The sequence below is a fragment of the Xiphophorus hellerii genome, chromosome 7 (assembly GCF_003331165.1).
Source record: "Xiphophorus hellerii strain 12219 chromosome 7, Xiphophorus_hellerii-4.1, whole genome shotgun sequence".
NCBI classification, from domain to species: domain Eukaryota; kingdom Metazoa; phylum Chordata; class Actinopteri; order Cyprinodontiformes; family Poeciliidae; genus Xiphophorus; species Xiphophorus hellerii.
In genome coordinates, this window is record NC_045678.1 from 28,736,312 (window position 1) to 28,755,359 (window position 19,048).

The 19,048-nt window shown below is 39.1% G+C and overlaps 2 protein-coding genes across 10 annotated transcripts in view; one reads left to right on the top strand and one right to left on the bottom strand.

The window, feature by feature from the left end:
* Positions 1-18,636, top strand: part of rap1gap2a (RAP1 GTPase activating protein 2a) — a 95,826-nt gene extending 77,190 nt beyond the window's left edge. For 5 of the 9 annotated variants that reach the window (XM_032567094.1, XM_032567096.1, XM_032567099.1 and 2 more), the window contains 21 exons: positions 2,574-2,609; positions 4,258-4,290; positions 4,947-4,979; positions 5,468-5,689; positions 5,796-5,899; positions 6,915-6,993; positions 8,106-8,159; positions 8,794-8,877; positions 8,977-9,077; positions 10,190-10,319; positions 10,546-10,701; positions 11,953-12,024; positions 13,018-13,104; positions 13,223-13,363; positions 14,260-14,409; positions 14,725-14,837; positions 15,142-15,240; positions 15,380-15,509; positions 16,271-16,373; positions 16,458-16,531; positions 16,716-18,636. In XM_032567094.1, coding sequence (XP_032422985.1) covers positions 2,574-2,609; positions 4,258-4,290; positions 4,947-4,979; positions 5,468-5,689; positions 5,796-5,899; positions 6,915-6,993; positions 8,106-8,159; positions 8,794-8,877; positions 8,977-9,077; positions 10,190-10,319; positions 10,546-10,701; positions 11,953-12,024; positions 13,018-13,104; positions 13,223-13,363; positions 14,260-14,409; positions 14,725-14,837; positions 15,142-15,240; positions 15,380-15,509; positions 16,271-16,373; positions 16,458-16,531; positions 16,716-16,724 — 2,010 coding nt within the window. In that variant the 3' untranslated portion in view covers positions 16,725-18,636. Of the gene's footprint in view, positions 1-2,277; positions 2,395-2,573; positions 2,610-4,257; positions 4,291-4,946; positions 4,980-5,467; positions 5,690-5,795; positions 5,900-6,914; positions 6,994-8,105; positions 8,160-8,793; positions 8,878-8,976; positions 9,078-10,189; positions 10,320-10,545; positions 10,702-11,952; positions 12,025-13,017; positions 13,105-13,222; positions 13,364-14,259; positions 14,410-14,724; positions 14,838-15,141; positions 15,241-15,379; positions 15,510-16,270; positions 16,374-16,457; positions 16,532-16,715 lie in introns of those variants that run through there. The other 4 variants (XM_032567095.1, XM_032567101.1, XM_032567102.1 and 1 more) reach the window with 3 other exon arrangements.
* The window catches only part of LOC116722855 (heat shock 70 kDa protein 12A-like), a 9,699-nt gene continuing 7,663 nt past the window's right edge, over positions 17,013-19,048 (bottom strand). Inside the window, exon 6 of the mRNA XM_032567200.1 lies at positions 17,013-17,096. Coding sequence (XP_032423091.1) covers positions 17,013-17,096 — 84 coding nt within the window. The remainder of the gene's footprint in view (positions 17,097-19,048) is intronic.

The window sequence follows — 19,048 nt, forward strand, 5'->3', positions numbered from 1 at the left end:
CATGGGAGATGAGAGATGCAGATGTTGCCTTGGCTGAAGAGAGACAGAGAAAGAAAAGCCAGAAGTGAAAAGGTTGGCTGAAAAAAAGAAAATGGAGGACAAATTAGCATGATGAGACAAAGAGATAACAGAGAACAGGGCAGCAAGGATAAAACGAGACACATTCAGGCAGTATTCAGACTGGCAGCCAGGCATAAACACAGACTCTCTTCTTTATTCTCTGTTCACTGTTGGTGATAGAGCTGAAAATTGAGCACAGTCTTTGCTCTAACTCATTTTTTGCAAGAGCTCAGTTAATACAAGTGAAAAAAACTGTTCCATTCTGTATTGCCCAAGCACTGCATGACCTACTGCACCTTGCAAAAATATATATACCCGTTAAGCTTTTTCATAAGTTTGTCTCACAACCACAAACGTCAGTGTACCTCCTTAGTATTTGAAGCACACACAAGTGACCCATAGAAGTAATAATGAAGGGAAATATGTTTTTCATTTACTTTTCTAATAAGAACTTGAAAATATTGACACGGACATGCATTTATGTAAGAGTGACCAAATTGGTGGATTGGGGGTCACAGGTTTATCTAAAAGAAGCTGCTATGTTCACAGGAGTCCAGGAGTTTCTGTGTGCTGGGAAACAAACACCATCAACAGGTCTCCACGCTAAAACATGGTGGTGGCAGTATCATGATGTGAGGGTGTGTTTATGCTATTATTCAGACCATGAAGTTGCTCAGGATGTAAACATAATGCAGTTAAGATAGAAAACCAGATAGAGGTTGGAAAAATGTTTTATTTGCGCAGAGGTTCCATCTTACATCAACCCAATCAGCCGACGCTACAATAGAATGACTTTACTCATTCATATGTTAAAATGGTCTAAATCTAATTAAATTATAATTGCTATCCCCTACGCCGCGGTGGCATAGGGGATAGCGCAACCCATATTTGGAGGCCTCGAGTCCTCGACGCGGACATCGAGGGTTCGACTCCCTGACCCGGCGATCTTTGCCGCATGTCTTCCCCCCTCTCCTTCCTCCTTTCCTGTCAGCCTACTGTCATATAAGGGACACTAGAGCCCACAAAAAGACCCCCTGGAGGGGTATAAAAAAGATATCAAAAGAATTATAATTGCTGTTCACGGAGACTTTCCGTCCAGTCTCACTGAGCTTCATCCTCTAATGTTTTAACATTTAGTTATCGGTTTCAGTTCTTGTTTTGAATGTGAACATATTGCATTGTTGTCTTTGCCAGGACTACCTCTCAAAAGATGTGCTGAATGTCTATTGGCATTTTACCTGTTGATAGAAAGGTTTAATTAAATAGATTTAAAAAAAAAAAACATGAGCAAGAATTTCAGTCTCTGTCTGTGCAAAGCTGTTAGGGATATGCCTCAAAAACACTGCTGCTGTAATAGCAGCTAAAGGGTGGTTCTACCAATTATTGGCTCACTGGGGCTAAATACAAAATGAATGCTACCAACTTCCGTGTTATTTTTGAAACAGAAAAATAACACTGAAATTTTCACTGGTAAGTCTTAACCTCCATATTTCCCCACGTCCGAATTATGCACTGTTGGTGCCAGAAAGTTCCAATACAAGTGTAGGTTTTAATGTGGCAAGTCATTTAAAACATTTTGCAAGGCACTGTCTAGTCTTACAGTCTGTAGATAGAGGAGTAAACACCACTGGAAATGTTTTTTAAAATACATATTTTTGTGTCTCTCTGGTTGTTTTCAAGTGTAGCCTCGGCACTACAGGGCGCTCCTCTGTGGTTAATATTAACAGTTTGATAAGAGCTCTGTTTGTGTGTTTTGGCACTGAAGGTGGTGGCAATTAGGTTTTATAAGTGTACCACTTATGAATCAATTTTTGATGACTGAAATAAAAGCATATAGAATGTTCATCCCCAGGCTTCACTTGTTCATTTGCTATGTTTCATTTAGCGGTATAACTTTAGGAAGCACCACCCTATTATTATACATTCTCTTAGCAATATTTATTTTTGTGAAATTCCTATGTTGTGGCATCATGATGTGTGAGTGTGAAGATATGCACACACTCTTTCAAACCTCTGTCTATGCACATTATGAGGGCAGAAGAATGTGAGCACGTGTAGACCATTATCACCTTCACAGCTTCTCTGTGCGAGGAAAGGTGAAAGCTCCTCCTCTCCCCTCTCTCCGCCCGGGGACGGAGACATGCAGCAGCACCCAGGCACGCTTGTGTTTGTGTAAGAGCATGTCCGTGGGCGTGTTGCCTTCAGAGGAAGTGGTTCCTTATCAGAACGTATTCAGGGGTGTGAGTCTGCTGCCCTTCCCTGCCCTCTTGACACTGTTGGAGTTGAAGAGTTCTGTTTGCGGCTGCACAGAGGAAGACCTTTAAATTCAGGCTGGTGGGTTTTGCATTCCGTGTTGAATCACCTGCATAAGGTGATAATTAGGCACAGCAGAAAAGCAATGACTTGGCTAATGTACAAACTTGACTTTGTGTTGGGAGTTATTATGTAAATCAAGGTTTGCCATAATTTACAGTTGTTTTACAGGCTTTCTAATGTTTTTATTTCTGTTTCAGTCTGCAGATTTCTTCGATATGCTGGAAAAGATGCAGGTAGGAAATGCTCCATTTTTATCCTATGAAAGTTCCTTTTCCTTCTGCATTGTTTGCATATCTTCCCTCCTCCTTTCCTTTCTTCTCTTGGCAACTAGAAGGGGGCTTTGACAAACACTATAGAGCAATAATTGCACTGTTTCAGTGCTGACTTCCTAAAGGGCATCTTTCCTTTCTTTTTGTCTGCAAAACCTATCAGATGTACTGAGATTTTGTCTTTTATTCTCTGTCAGCCTCCGGGATTAAATGTGTTTCTCACTTTGGATGGTGTGGATGCTTTGCGCTAGCTGTCTAGATCTCTGAAAAGATTCAGACAGACTATTTTCTCGTTCCCTAGTAGGAATACATTGATTTTTCTATTCCTTCTGAGCAAAATTTGCCTCTCATTCTCTTTGCGACCACTTTGTGTCCTCCATGGACCCTGTGGGCATGGGCTTTGAGTAGTTGGAGGACAGATGGGGGTATCAAAAGGGAATAGAATAGAGAAGAAAGAGGGACAGAGGCTTTCAAAAGACAACAATCACCATCAGGGACACCACAAGCAACGGTTTCCTCTTCTTTGTTCGTAGGTTAATGATTAGATTTTCACCATATGGGCATAGATATTAGTTTATTATGAGGTGATCAGTCAGTAAGAGATGATAGCTAGAAAATAGATTTTTTTTAGGTAACAAACAATAACCTTTTAAACAAAATTGTATGTTTTCTGTGCTGTGCATAAATATAATATTGTACCCCAAAACAATCTTTTGTAAGATCTATTTTTACCCTATCTGAGGCATGGGTGGAAGAAAAGTAAAAAGTGCAAATTACAAGGTTTTTCTTGTAAACATGAGTATGAAATATGTTAACATATTGTTAATAACAACTCAGTATTCTATAACGATTCAGTTTTTATTAATAACATAGTGTAGTTTATATGTGGACTGTCACTTTTTTAGCAATTTTAGCATCCTGCAATTTGAGGGCTCCTGGTGTAAAACATAGAATGCTTTACAAACAATTCACAAACGTAGCAGATATTTACATTTTTTCTTTACACCTTTATATTCTTCATTTTCCACTTTCAACTCCTTCTAATCCCATTGAGTTCTTCAATGTCTCTGACTGAACAATGCACACTCAAACAGACAAACTTAAAAGTGAAAACACGTAGGTGTCTGGTGTGTCTGTGTCAGAAAGACGAGGTTACCAGGTTACTCCAGGTTACCTTTAAGTGACCATCGGGGGGTAAAACCCATTGGGGAGCTCCAGTGTTTGGGACTGTCACTGAAGACGAGGTCCATATTTTTTTTTTAGAATTAGACAGTTTGTTTATGCGTACATTATCACTATGTTTGCTACAGAGAACAGCTTTAGCCTGCATCTCGGTGCTACAGTAGCCCAAATGACATTTGAAAAGCAGCTTTCACTCGGTCTGATTTAGAGAGAGGATGACTAAGTGTACATATTACCTGTGTGTGCGAGTGCATGCGTGTGCCTGTGTGAATGTGCGTATCAGCAAATATGAGTCAGCTGTCATCTGGCAACAGAGAAAGTGAGGTCTGCAAACAAGAACATTGAGCTTCAGGCACCTTTTAAATGCACAGAACTTTCTTCCTGATCTTTCTGTTTTTCCACCCTCATGCTGCGACCGGACTCTAATAAGGTCCCCAAAGCTGAAGACACCAAAAGATGGAAGGTGTGGCCGACCGGACGCTTGGTCATGTCTTCTCTGTGGATCTCATTAGTTTATTTTATGATTTGACCTCCATTCGTCCATTTTCTGCTTTCCATCTCTGCCTCATGGTGCCTGCTGCTTCTCTGTGATTGTTCGTCTCTCATCTGTCTGAACTCCCCTGTGTGCATTTCTTCAGATTTTTCTCAGAGCTTTTTAAAATGTAGAATCAATACTCCTCTGATCCGATTGATTACGAGCTGAATGAACTCCAACTGTCAATTGATCCTCTGTGGCCTGCCAGTATCCTGGCTCCTGCTGCTGCAGAATATAAATGACCGTCTGTCCGTAGCCTTGCATTCTCAGGGGGGGTACTGGAGTTTGATCGTGTTTAGAGGTCGTATGGTGGAGCCAGATTGCTACAGGCACTAAATAGCTCTTGACCTCAGGTGTTGTTGAATCAGAATAGCTCTGGCATCATTAATGGGGTGACACGCCCTCTCTGATTTTTTGCTAATGATTGTTTATTTCAGCTTGTTGCATCATCTCCTGAAAGTCCATTTTGGCATTATTATCCTTTGTGCCTGCACTTGCAACCTTACCGTTGTGACCTGTGAGGGTCACGAGATAAATCACTTCTTTATTAAGAAATAAAAGTCTTCATGTCTTCTCTGTTACAGGATGACTACATCCCCTACCCACGGATAGAAGATGTGAGTCATTTTCCAAACACACATTTACACCTTTCTGATATGCAGCTCTCAGCCAGAGGTGGTTTGCAGCATAGATGCAGAATTCAATACCTGTTTTATGCTTTTCTAATCTTTGCAGTGGCTTGAGAAGCACTCATTTGCTCTTACAAAGAACATCCACATTTAAGCTGAAATCAAATTAGACGCAGGTGGAATCTAATTACTAATTTGGGCATGTTTGGTTAATTTAGGAATGTTAGAGTAAAGAGGGTTGAATGCTTTTTGTTTTGTAGAAAAAAACAAAAACAACATGCTTCGTTTTGTTGGTTCATTCACAAACTCCAATTAAAAAGCTTTAAGTTTTTGGTTTTTTTATGTGTCAGAATTTGGAAAACTTCAAGGGATCTGAATAGTTTTACCAGGCATTACCTTTCGCTTCATGTTACTAAAGTATTTCTTTCATTCTGACTTCCTCCCTTTTTCTTTCTTGCCCCACATTAATGCTATAGGTCCTGGAGAAAGGTGGTCCATACCCCCAGGTGATCTTGCCCCAGTTTGGGGGTTACTGGATCGAAGATGCAGAGGCACCAGCAGGAACCCCTTCCTCCTCTGAGTCCAGTTTCTGTGAGGAAGAGGATGGAGATGAGGGCATGAGCCCTGGCGGGGCGCATAGCTACCGCCTGGAGTGTAACAGCACAGCTCGAGCCTACCGCAAACACTTCCTTGGCAAGGTTAGGGTGTGTGTTTGCATAAATGTCAGTAACACTGTGTGTTTAGAGGGGCAAGTCTGCTGTTGTCTTTGACCTCAAATGTCTCTTCCTACTTTGATACTTGCAGGAGCACATGAACTACTACTGCACGGGCAGCAGCATAGGCAACCTCATCATGTCTCTGAAACACGAGGAGGCTCAGGGCCAGGAGTTTCTGCGCATCATGCTCAGGTACTCTAAGGAGAAGGATTAACTTTGCATTCATTTGACATGTTTATGGAGAAAAAACTGTAACTTTCTGAGTTCTTCTCATTTGTCCTTGTCTGAATCTGCTTATGATGAGCAAAGATGGGGACTTTTATCCAATAAGCCAAACCATCACTCAAAGCAAAAGTGTAAATATTAATGTTAGGCTTGGTTGCATATTTTTAAATCTTCAGTACCATAATGTACACCAGACCTGATTTGACAGCTTTAGCAAAATCTTCAACTATACTGTTTGATCTATATTATTTTTTGTTTCTTTGAAACTGGGGCTGAATTGATTTTGTAAAGTTCAGACCTTCGATTAACCTATTTATCTTTTTAAATGTAAGCAGTAACTTGTCAGATTTTCATCACTTGCCAATTTTCTCATTTGTGTAAATTATCATGCAAGAGTCAGTGTTACAAATTTTATACGTTCCACATCATAGAGTTTTTTCTGGAGAAACAAATGGAAGCAGAATCTAAAAAAGATGAATAAAAATGGTCAGGAATCCTGCTAAAGAAAAATGTTTCTGGTCTTATTAAATAAATTCTGTTTGTCTGAATCACCATCAAACTTCTCTGAATCAGATAAGCCAAACAGGAACACAGAACTAGTGAGAGAAAAAAAATGACACTGTTGTTGACAGTTGTCATTTGATTCGATTTGTGTCTCTGTAAATCTCAGCTTCTTGCCATTAACACAGTTGGTGTCATTTTCAACAGCACAGAAAAATATGTACTTTATTTTTATACTTTGCTTGGTCTCTGTATGGGTTTTGACAGGTGTTAATCTTCTCGCGACAGCTTCGAGTGACAATGTTCACATGATATTTACTATAGATTTGGTGCCAGTCATCCTTTCAACTTGTTAAGATTATTTGTACCCACCAGAGAAACTGCATCTGAATTCAGTCTAAAACTTCAGATGTTCAAAAATTACTAAAATTGAGCTCATTGTTGACCAGCCCTCTGTTTTTTTGTTTGTTTGTTTTTGTAGATCTCGGACCAAAACAGTTCACGACAGAATCTCTTTAGCTGGCATCAGTCAGCTGCCCAGTGTGCCTCAGATTGCAAAGGTAAACAACTTTTTTCTATTGTTCACATAATTGTTATTAATAACAGAATCAAAAGTCTTTAACACACATATAATTTCTACTGTCTTGTTTTCCTATACTACTGCATTGTTTGCCTAACATATTTCGTAATTTAGTCCTTCTACTCTGCACACTAAACTCTTTTTCATTTAAAAAAAGCACAGCACTTTTGGAAAATTTGACATTTATTAATAAAATCAATATAAGATTAAAAAAAAAAATACTAAAAACAAACCTCATAATTTCTCAAATTTTGCTCTAATTAAATAAATAAATCAATTCTACTTTATTAGCAGAACATTTTAATCCTAATGAGTGTAACTCTAAGTGCTTTGCATGCTTTAAAACACATAGGGGGACAAAACAAACTAAGAAATTGTCACACTATGTAAATTAGTAAAATTGAAAAATGATACAGCAAATTGTCAGACAAATAAACAGTTAGTGGGGATGAGGAACTGAGTACTATTCACTCACTAGCTAATAGGTTTAATAGTAACTCCAATCATCAAAGAGTCTTTTTAGAGGGTTTTGGGCTATGTAGTAATGAGTTTTTTGTAGCAGTCTGTATCACAGGAGACCTGAAGAGGCCTCTGACTTAAGATATTCAGATGTTTTCACAATCTAATAAAAAGGATGCTCCAGATTCTACAGTATATTCTTAGATTTTAAAAAATCATCCTCTGAACAATAAAATATAGCGCAATCAATAAGTATAACATGATAGGAAAAGGGTAAAAGATCAAAATATCAGTCATAAATAAGGAAATTAAATAAAGGAGGAGTACAAAAAAATTGTTAAAACCCATTTAAGACAAAGAAAATAAACAACAATAAGAATAAGAATTAAAAAATTAATGAAATCAATGTTTTTAAGTTAAACTTAAAACCAGTTTAACTATGCCAGTTATGTACTTAGTTTTCTTTTAAAAATCAAATCCACCTCTGTGTAAGTAAAACTCAATACATGGCACCATAAAGGTTTTTTGGTCTGTGAAAATCTGTATAAGCTGTCTGGCCCACGCTAGCAGTCAGAACAGAGAACAGGCAGCGTATGTTTGTGAGTTTCAGAGATCTGTCTTTGTTTATTTCAGCTGCTCTGTGACGATGCCACAGGACTGAGGTTCAGCCCAGTACTCTACCCTCGGGTGAGTTTACACTCAGCTCCCACGTTGTGACTTCTTCCTGATCGCAGCTTTCACCTCCATTAAACGATTGTCCAATTTTAAATGTTTCAAATAATTTCTTGACATGTCTGTAGGCTTTTTATGTAAATGTCTGTATGATGCATTGTTATCTTTAATTATGTCTGCCAGCTTGTTTCCCTATCCACATCCGCCCTTTTTAATAAACCAGACAGTCAGTACTTTCTGACTGCTTTCCCAAAAATATATCCTGCTCTGTTACACATTTCACAACTGATAGTAATCTTCCTCTGCTGTATCTTCCCTGTTAAAGTAACAACTGATCATAGAATGACTTTCTAAGCTTGATGTGATGAATTTGCTGCTCCTACTGTGGGCCTGGTGATGGAGTGTGCTTTCAGCCTGTGCCTAAGGGAAGGAAAATAAGCCATCTGTGTCTCCGTATGCAACAGATAAGGCTTTAGGACCACCGCCGTCACTGGGGGCCACTACATTTTGTCACATATTGGCCCTTATGTAATACGGACCGGATAAAGCTGCCCATTGGAGCAGAAGAAAACATGTTTTTCTAATGGGTTTGACAAGCAAAGATTGTATAATAATTTGAGAGAAAAACCATACATTAATCCTTGTACAGGGATCCCAGCTGATAGTGGCGTATGACGAACATGAGGTGAACAACACGTTCAAATTCGGAGTCATCTACCAGAAATTTGGACAGGTGAGCAATTTTTCCTTACACAGCCGTTCACCACTCAACTGTCTAAATATAAATGGCTACATGTTCTTTCTCCTTCTCTTTGGTGTGAAATCCACTCAGACATCAGAGGAAGAGTTATTCGGAAACAATGAGGAGACGCCCGCTTTCAAGGAGTTCCTGAGCGTCTTAGGAGACAACATTGAGCTCCAGGATTTTAAAGGGTAAGGGCTGGAAAACAGTGCAATTCAACAGGAGGAGAAAAAGAAAACTGACATGATTATAACAAATAAGCAGGAGAAAGAGGAAAGGCCAAATGAGGATTGAAAGGAAAAATACAGGAGTGCATTTTAAAGGAAGTTGAGAGTGGGGTTTAATTACTGTAACCTTGTCCTGCTGCTACAGACTCAGCATGCAAACCGGCAAAAGTGCTTAGTGAAACAGATCTGAGGAGAAAAGTGCCACATGGACATGTAATCAGAGCTTTGGATCCTTTTTTAAATTATTTTCTTCCTCTGCTTTAGTATACTCTCACACTTTCCATTTTAAAGCTTCAGGGTTAGGGAGAAAAAAGGGAGAAAAAAGCCTGGCATATTAAACAGTCACTTCTGACAGCTCATTAAAGGGAAACATTCAGTATTTTTGAAGTAGGGTGCTACTGAAATGTTACAAACAGTTAAAATCTTACCTGCAATAGATAACTCTCTCATTTACTATGAATACAGATTAGTTTGTGCCGCAGGCAGAAAATAATGTTTAACTTGAGAGGGGCCGAGATCAGAGCGGAGATCTTTGGCACTGAAACAACTCTGCCGTGTTTGAAACGGTACCTCAAAAAACAGCTGCCATTCAGAGTGACCACCTGATACAAATGTAAAAAAAAGAAAAACAGAAAAATCTGGAGGTAGAACTAACTTCTGTTTTTAAATTTGATATGAAAGCTCTTGCCTTTCTTTTAAGTATTTGATCTGATTAAGTTAACTTTACATGTTTTTTACATGTTACTTTTTCTGTCCATGTTTGAAAGAGGAAAATATTTTTGTCACTAAACATCTTCTGTTCATTTTCAGTGTAAATCACATGTAAATGTGATGCCAGTTTCAAAGTTCATAAAATAATTTGCATAAACCCCTGTATGAAGTGGAAGATGTCCATATTTGTTTATGCTTCTCTGGGACTTTCTTGATGCAATAGATCTGGATTTATGCAAAATGATTAACTACTTTAAATGACATCAAAAATCTTGAACGATCCCTTTAAGGACAAAATTTATTAAGATAGAGTCACGGCTGGAGGTTGGGTACAACGTAAAACATCGGTTTTGATGATGTTCCAGGTTCCGCGGCGGACTGGACGTTTCTCATGGACAGACGGGATCTGAATCTGTCTACACTGTCTTCAGACACAGAGAGATTATGTTCCATGTTTCCACTAAGCTTCCCTTCACCGAGGGTGACGTGCAGCAGGTACCAGGCTGGAATACTGGCTTTAATTCTGGCTACTTAGTGGATTTAACAGCTAAGTATAGATGTTTTGAGTCAGGAGCAAACTGGTCAGGTCTGGTTACTGTCAAAATAATTGCTTGTTCTAATAAAAAACGAAAATAGATGGAAAAAATGTAACTTCCTGAGAAGTCTTCCTAATTAAAGAGTGGGTCAAACAGTGACTTTCTACTGGCTTTCTCCTCCACAGCTCCAAAGGAAAAGACACATTGGAAATGATATTGTGGCTGCGGTCTTCCAGGAAGAGTCCACACCGTTTGTTCCCGACATGATCGCCTCCAACTTCCTGCACGCCTATATTCTGGTGCAGGTCGAGAACCCCTGTACAGATCACACCACCTATAAGGTACGATGCATACCTTTCAGTGGAAATCAGTATAGCAGAGAGCTAATAGACTATAATAGACTGGTTTCCATGTAGCAAGGAGAACAGTACCATCTCGGAAAAAGACACACATTATTCAAGAGTTTGTAGAACCAGATTTAGCAGTAACTACTTTTAATAGTGGTGTTCTGTCTGACTTTTTCAGTTTATTACACTCGTGGCTGAATTGCTTCTTCTTTACAGCATTGCTTCAGTTCACTGAGTTCACTTGTTTGTCTGGGACCCAGTGTTAGCCAAGTTTCAGTTAGCGTTGACTTTACAGCAAACCCTCATCTAGCATCTAATTAGAAGATGCAGTGTAGAGCTGGACATCACTTATTAATTTCAGCTTTAATTATGCAAACTTATAAAAGACAAATGTGCCAACACTAAGTTTGTCTTCTTTAGAATCAGAAGTGAACACATCATTAAGAAGAGTCATTCTGAGCAACCCGTTCACCAGAATCCCTGGAGAGATGCTTGAGTCACATTACGAGCCTGTTAATCAAACAACAGAAGGGTGAAGCTCACTAAAGTGTTCAGGGCTGACACACCCAACATTTCTCCTTTCAAACAATTTTAAATAAACACCACCCCCTTGTAAAACAGCATTACAACTTGAGTTTACAGGGAACTCGGTGTCAGTAAGCTGCCTGGTTGCAAAGAAAGTCCAAACCATCACACTTCCACTACTGTCCTTGGGACTTATTCTGAAGTGTTTGTGGTAATATGCTTTATGTGGGATGTACATTATGGCTAAATATAATGTGATCCTGCATATGCAAATGATTTTGTTTCCAAGCATTTTGCAGTTCCACTTTGAAGCCAGGAGTCGTTCTTTAATATTTTTGTTAGAGAGAAGACACCTTGATCTTTTTTCTCATTGAGATAAAAGTTGACATTTAACTTGCCAACTGCATACAGCACAGACTGTCTGTTTTAGAGTAGGCAACCATTAACCCTGATTAGGCACAATTGCTGTAAGGTTGTTGCTCATGTCTTTCCTCCCTGGTGTTGTGCTAACCCTTGTTTGCTGCATGGAGTTTGTTGAGCTTGCTGAAGATCAGGTGCTTTGTTTATCAAAACCAAAGCACCTGGTTGCTATTTTTCACCTTAAATCTTCTAGAAGAGACTAGAATCTGCTTGGTTTTCTTTTCCAGGATTATATTTTGTATTCTGTTATCAGTCAATGATGCAATGCTATGCTTGTCTGAGTGACTGTTGTGTCATCAGGTGTCTGTTACAGCAAGAGAAGACGTTCCTCCTTTCGGGCCTCCGCTCCCAAACCCGCCCGTCTTCAAGAAGGTGAGGGAAAGAGTTGAACTTTATTTGTGGAATAAATTAACCTGCTATTTAACAGTATTCCGTATTTTCACTTCAATAAAACCTTAAGACATGCAGCAAGTTATAAATATTAGTTGAATTAGACATTTTGTCTTGCTTGTCTGTCATGCATTCCTCAATATTTCCAACCTTTAGGGTGCCATTAAAGTGCTCTGTTTGGAAACCAGAAAACATAATAATAAAAAGAGAATACTAGCCAGCAGCTCTGCAAGCCTTCATGGTCACTGTCAGAGTAGAGCCATTTCTGTGGACGGACTGGAGTACTCGGTTCATTACCCACAACAGGCTGAGAGTGACCTCACTGTGGTGAATCAGGGGGCATTTCTGCTGGATAAATCAAGTTAGCAGCTTGTCAGAGTGATGGGCATTTAGAAGAGAAATCCATCAAATAAAACTGAAAACGTACATATTTCATGCTACAATGTAATTATGTGGATGAATACACAACTAAGTATGAATAACAGAGCGAATTCCAGTATGCTCCAAAAATAACCAGACATTTCTGTATGTGAGGATGGATTTATTTAGCTAGTAGAAATATGTTCCAAAACTGTAAATATTTTATATTTGATGAAAAGAGAATGAACTATGAAATTGTACTCTAAAATTAGTCAGTAACAAGAAATGTTGTAATGCATGTTCTTCTGTTTTGTGTTATGTATTGTGGAGTGTGTATAGTTTTCCTATTTGGTGTTTGTAAATATCTATTGCTGTCATTCCAACTGAGAAGTGTAGAACAGATTAAATGTTTATGGTGACTTTTTTCATTTAAATGGTCATTTATTTTGACTTAAATTTGCTGCTTGCTTTGTGTAAAGACTAGTTGTACCTTCTACTATTCTCACTAAAATGACATTGCATTTAAGAAAATGATAAGATTGAGAAACTTGATAAAAACCAATACATTTTTTTTATTACCTCGTCTCTTTTTTCCCCCCGCATCTTCACAATCAGGGTCCTGAGTTCCGAGAATTCCTGCTAACAAAGCTGATCAATGCCGAGAACGCCTGCTACAAATCTGACAAATTTGCCAAACTGGAGGTGACGCACGCCACACACTCCAACCCCACAGCCCACCCTTCAATTACTTTTCAGCTTCATCCAGCAGCTGCAGACCCTTTTCCTAAACAGCTTTTGTGTGTGGCTGAACTCACTGCAGGGACGCACACGGGCCGCCCTGCTGGATAACCTGCATGACGAGCTGCACAGACAGAGCCAGGCGGTGCTGGGACTCGGGCAGATGGGGGAGGAGGATAAGCTGGAAAACGGCGGACATGGAGGTCTGCTCGAATCGTTCAAGGTGAACATAAAACCCAGACAAAAGTACATCAGGCAATCTTTTCTCAGCTCTGTGACATTTATTTGATCACCATCATTACACTCCTAGGTCAGATAAATGTCACAGGTCTGCAAGATGGCTTAAGGTGTGAAACCACTGTTATCACAATGGATGCCTCTTTTTCACAGTCCTCAAAGACTTAAACTCTATATAGAGAATGTGCAGTCGGGGCTGAGAAGACGTGCTTACATGCGAGTGTGAATGTAACACCCCGAAGTGTTCATGCTTGTATTTTTCTTTCTCTTTCCACTCTCTACCCTTTTTTGATTCCATTTTCTTTGTTCACATGTGTAGATTAGCTGAGGTCGATGGGACCAGTTAGAGGTAGCGATGACAAAATGTGTGAACATGGTAATGATTTGACTCTCTTACTTTTTTGCAGGGATTGTGGATATCTGCTGCTTTGCAGTTTGTGCAGACAATCCCAGGAGGGGCTATTCTCATTGCTCTCATTGCTCTGGCAGTTTATCACATGTCTGTATTACTGTAAATGAATGAGAAGATTATAATTTTACAATAAAAAAAGATTGTTGTACTGTTTGAGTTGTAGTGTTCATGCTTTCTAAGAATATGAGGTTTTGATGCTCTCATGTTAATACTTCTGAAAGTTTCAGGACTAGGTATGAAAATATGAAATCAACAAAAAAAAGTGAAACCCACCTTTCCAACTATGCTGCTCATTACATCTTCCATTGAGAATGCTGCCCTCTGGTGGACATAATTTGTAAATACATTCTCATGCTGTCCCTCCACGTCGTTCCCTTGCAACAACCTTTTGTCTACCAATCTGCATCAGTTTGTTCCTCACTACTTTTCTCTGATCCACTCCTTGTTTTGCTTCCTTGTTCGCATATCAGAGGGCCATGCGCGTCAGGAGCCATTCCATGGAGACCGTGGTGGGTTCTCATCGTCACCGGAGCCCCGGGGTGGCAGGTGGGGTACCTGCCAGCCTCAGTGGCGGGGGATTGCCACAAAGCACCAGTGAATGCACAAAGAGCACCTTCACTGTAAGTGAATTAATAATAAAGAGTGAGAGAGAGAGAAAGAGAGAGAGAAGAACGAGATCTAACTGTTACCGTGTGACTAACAGAGCTTTCTTTGTTAGCTTCCTTGTGAAAACCTGCAGAAATTTGATTGCCAGACTGTGATTGTTAGAGTTTTCATGCGTTAGAGTTTTCATGTAACGATTCATTAGATATTAGTTCTGTTGTTAGCTTGATCAAATTAGGCCTTTACAGCATTTGTATTTAGAGTGGTGGTGAAGCTTTCTTTCTTCTTTTTTTTTTAAAGTAAGGTATTAATTTATCATCTGTGATCTCCAGCCTCCTGTTCTGTCAGCCAAATCTCCTTTAAAGAGCCCAGTGAAACGGCGCTCTGGCCTCTTCCCACGTCTCCACTCCAGCACAGACGCTCCATCAGACAAACACACACGCAGGTCAGTTCTCTACATTTTTAATCTTTCCATTTCCTGTTTTGTTTTGTTTTTTTTGCCAAAGAAAAATTTTACAATTGTTGTATAGGGGTTGAATACAAATACAGGTCTGTTTTTGAAATTGTGTTTAATTACATTCTAAAAACATGTCTCTCTTTTGCCTTCTAATTCCCAATTATGCACAATTTCTGCTGGGCGATTGCATAAATTTAAAAAAAACCATGAACATAAGCATTCATACATTTTGTGGTGGTATTGTGACAAAATGTGGAAAGGTTCAAGCTGTGTGATCGTGGTTTGTCTGCAGTGATCATAAACCAGCAGAGATTTGTCCGCATTCCCAAGAGGTGAGGTCAGAGACATCATCCAATCCCAGCTCACCTGAGATCTGCCCCAACAAAGAAAGGTCACCTTGAAGCTAAAACTTGATATTTTTTTTTAAAAATTATATAAAAATACAATTGTGTTCTAGGGTTAACTATGGCAAATTTAAAGAGTGTTATCTTAACCACATGCTTGGTCCTCTGTTGCTTGTCCATCAACAGGCCTTTCATTAAGCACAAGGAGTGCAGCAGCGGCAGCAGCTGCAGGCCCAACATCTCTCGCTCTTCGTCTAGCACCAGCAGCTTCAGCAGCACCACGGGGGAAACAGAAGCTCTGGAGGAGCTGGAGACAGTGGGTAGAAAATTTATTTCATCCAGGGTTGACGTGGAAAACTCTGGGAATTAATATAAAAAAGAAATGAGAAAATTTTAAAATGGAAAAATACACATTTGCAACAAATCGGGAGGCTAAGAGGGGTGAAAAAGCTTTTAAAGGTGGAAAAAGTCCATAATTGCTCAGAAGTGCATAATAGTGGGAATTAAATGTCAGCTTATAATTTGAAGTACCGTAATGCAAATCTTCTCATGTTCCTTGGCTCAGGTGACACCTCTTGTCATTGTAGCAGTAATTTTATGTGAGACATGCTGCTTAAAAATGGCACCTTGTGAGATTAGAATTGTCAGAGTAATTTAAGGCACCAAGTATTACAAATTGCATTGAAGAAGGTGCAGATCCAAGCTTTTAATGCACAGGACAAATTTCCTCTGTTACATTTGATTAGAACATTAAGATATTTATCTTGTCTGGGTCACATTTAAAAGATCTTATCAGCACTTTAGCGAATATGAATCTAGCTTTTTTAAAAAGGGTTGCATATGTGTAATGATACATATGTTGAATAATGTGATTTTTTATGTTAAAAGTCCCTCTTTAGATGCTCCTTTTTCTCCATTTTTCTGTAAAGTTAAACACATTAGAATATTAATTATTAGTAGCTATCCCATGCGTTGCCTTCAGAGTGGGCAAAATTTAAATAATTGATTCTTTTCAGTCACTATTGTTCAGTGCCTTTTCCTTTACAACATTATGATGTGTTTGCTTCTTCCTTATAGGTCAGTCATCCGTCCATCACATCCACCTCTGCCTTCAGTCCCGCCCTGAGCATCGACAACCAGGGATCGGGTACGCCTGTCATCATGTGCCGCAGTCCAACAGGTAAATTGTAAATTTGATCTAGTGAGAGGAAAACTAGTTAAAAAGAAATGGTTGCCAGTTTTTGTTTATGCTTATATTCTGCAGATGGAAAAGGGAAAACATCACCCAGGTCAAGTTTGAAGTTCCGCTTTGACAAAATGAGCCACTCATCCACAGCTGTAAGTCTCAAATAGACCCCAAATGATAGCAATTGTGTTTATCAGCAAGGGTTTGGAGTGTATTATCAGATTTTCATAACAGAAAATGTTCAATAACAAAAACAAAATAGAAAAATATAACAAAGCAGCATGGAAGAAGCTGCTGTTTTTAGTGATTTCTCTCTCCTTTCTCTCTCTCTTTCAGTCTGAGTAGATTTGGGGAAGGAAAAAGCATCAGACTTCCTCAGTGAAGAAGCAGGGTGATTCTGAGGAAGTTGACTAAATCACATCACCAGAAAAGTAAAACATTTGTGCAGCCTTTTCTTATAACCATAAGCAAAAGGCTAATCTGACTAGAGCTGCACAGGAGATCCTGCACACCATAGACATACTGATATAACTGTGAGTGTAAGTGAAGAAAAGCAGCTCATACACGTTCACTGTCTTTGAAGCAACTTTTAGCTGCTTGAATCTAGCTGCAGCATAACTCTTGTTGTTCCTATCACTTGAAGGTCTTGGCATGGCTGTAAAACTGTGAGTGTAGGGCAGGCTGTAGACTGCGCCTCAGCTTTTTCTTAGACACCATCTTTCAAACAAGTGTACAAGTTTATGGCCGAACTGTTAGTCCTCATCCAGCCAACTGTTGAGCACTCTGTGGAACCAACGACAGACCGCAGGATGTTCCTTTACCTTTATCCTTCAATGGTATGTCTGCAAGCAGTTCCTCTTGTGCTTTGAGAAAAGAAACAGTGAGCAGAGACTCTCCCACATTCACAAAGACCTAATGTATAGTCTACTTACAGTAGCAAAGCCTTGTGGAACTGTGGAGCCTGAACTTCTTCGTTATGAATATTAACGCTTTTTTAGAAAACAGCTATGATTTTTGGAGATGCTTTTGTAACCTTGGTACCCATTGCATTGTGTCCACAGCACTCTAAAGATGTCTCCCAGCATTTCTATATCTGTCGGGGTGATCCACGACACCCTGGTTAGACACAGTAGGAGACACTGCCAGCACATTTTAGCCACAAGCTTATTTTAGCCCAAGCTGCACCTTACAATCTCTCCAAAACCCCTTTTCTCTGCTTGTGCGTTCAATCTCTCACCGTGTGAGAGGATGACAAGTTCCTGGATCTGGTTACAGCACAGCTTGTGGGAAGCCAAACTACACCCACATTTTCTGAAGGGGACAAAAAGACGTTGCACTTACTAAAAAACATTTCACCTCCGTGTACCTTCCATTGAAGCTTGCTAGCTCGGTGTATCAGCATACTTGCTCTGTGGTGCTTGTTTTTGGGGGGTATTTTTAGCAGGGAAGTTTGCCAGTGAGGGAATTGTTGAAGACGACTTGAAAAATATGCTCCACCAGGCCTTTGAACCACCTTTTATAGAAATTACTTTTAATGTGAATTACAGTCTTGTCATTTGCGTTTAATGCCATCGTAGCTATGGTTTCAAACCCTTAAGTTGCAAAGATAGTTTCTCTCAAGCACAACGGGGCCATGAATCTTCTGTGATTGTCAGCTAGCTATCGACATATTAACATTAGCATTAGACTTCAAAATTGACTTCTGTGTTTTTAATGTGACCAAACTAGAAAGTGTTTGGATGAATATTGTGTTTTACTGCACAGGAAACTATTGGTGAAGTTGAAGATGGCTTAGCAAACTAAAGTTTCAAAGTTCACACACATTGCAAATGTCCTCGTTTATTGAGTTTTAACGTCTTGGGAAGTTGCTCTGGATGAAGTTACTTGAAATGTATGTTTTCATATGCCTAAACTAGCACATAATTTTGAAATGGGATAGGCCACCAATTACCTCGTGTAAGGAGAGCAGGGACAGAAGAAACAGGAAGCTCTGTTTATTATTTTATTTGTAGCGGTATTGCCCAAAAATGTCCTGCAGCCTTTTTCTGTTGACATGCTTAATTTATTATATTAACTTCTTTTGCATTGATGTCATGTACAAACAAATCACTGCAGAATATGCTAATTAATTAAAGCAAAATTATAAAATGAAGATATATTAATTTAAGAAATGTCTAAATAACGTATATGTATATTTGGTTATGTAATGTGCCACTGAGAATTTATTCTACAATAAAATGTTGTATTTTGTGCCATATGTGTTTTTTCTGTTGTTGTTGTTGTTTTTTACTTTTTGCAATGTGTCCACACAATACACATAATTTATAAAATACACTTAATTAATTTTTGGAAGTAGATCAAACTCAAACTTTCACCCTCAGATGGAAATCAATTGTTTAGGATGTTCAATAACAACTCAGGAATAACCAGTGCTCTACCATAAAGACACCAGTGTCACTATTCACAGAAAAACAAGTTTAACATCAACACACACTGAATATTTGAACATAATGCCAAGATGAACATTCAGATCAATCATATTGGGGGCGGTAAGCCTAACACTACCATACCAGGTATCGACCATGGGGGTGGCAGTATGTTTTTCTTACATTGTAGATTGTAAAACGTTGATGAAATAATGAATATAAAAAATAATCCAACATCATTTC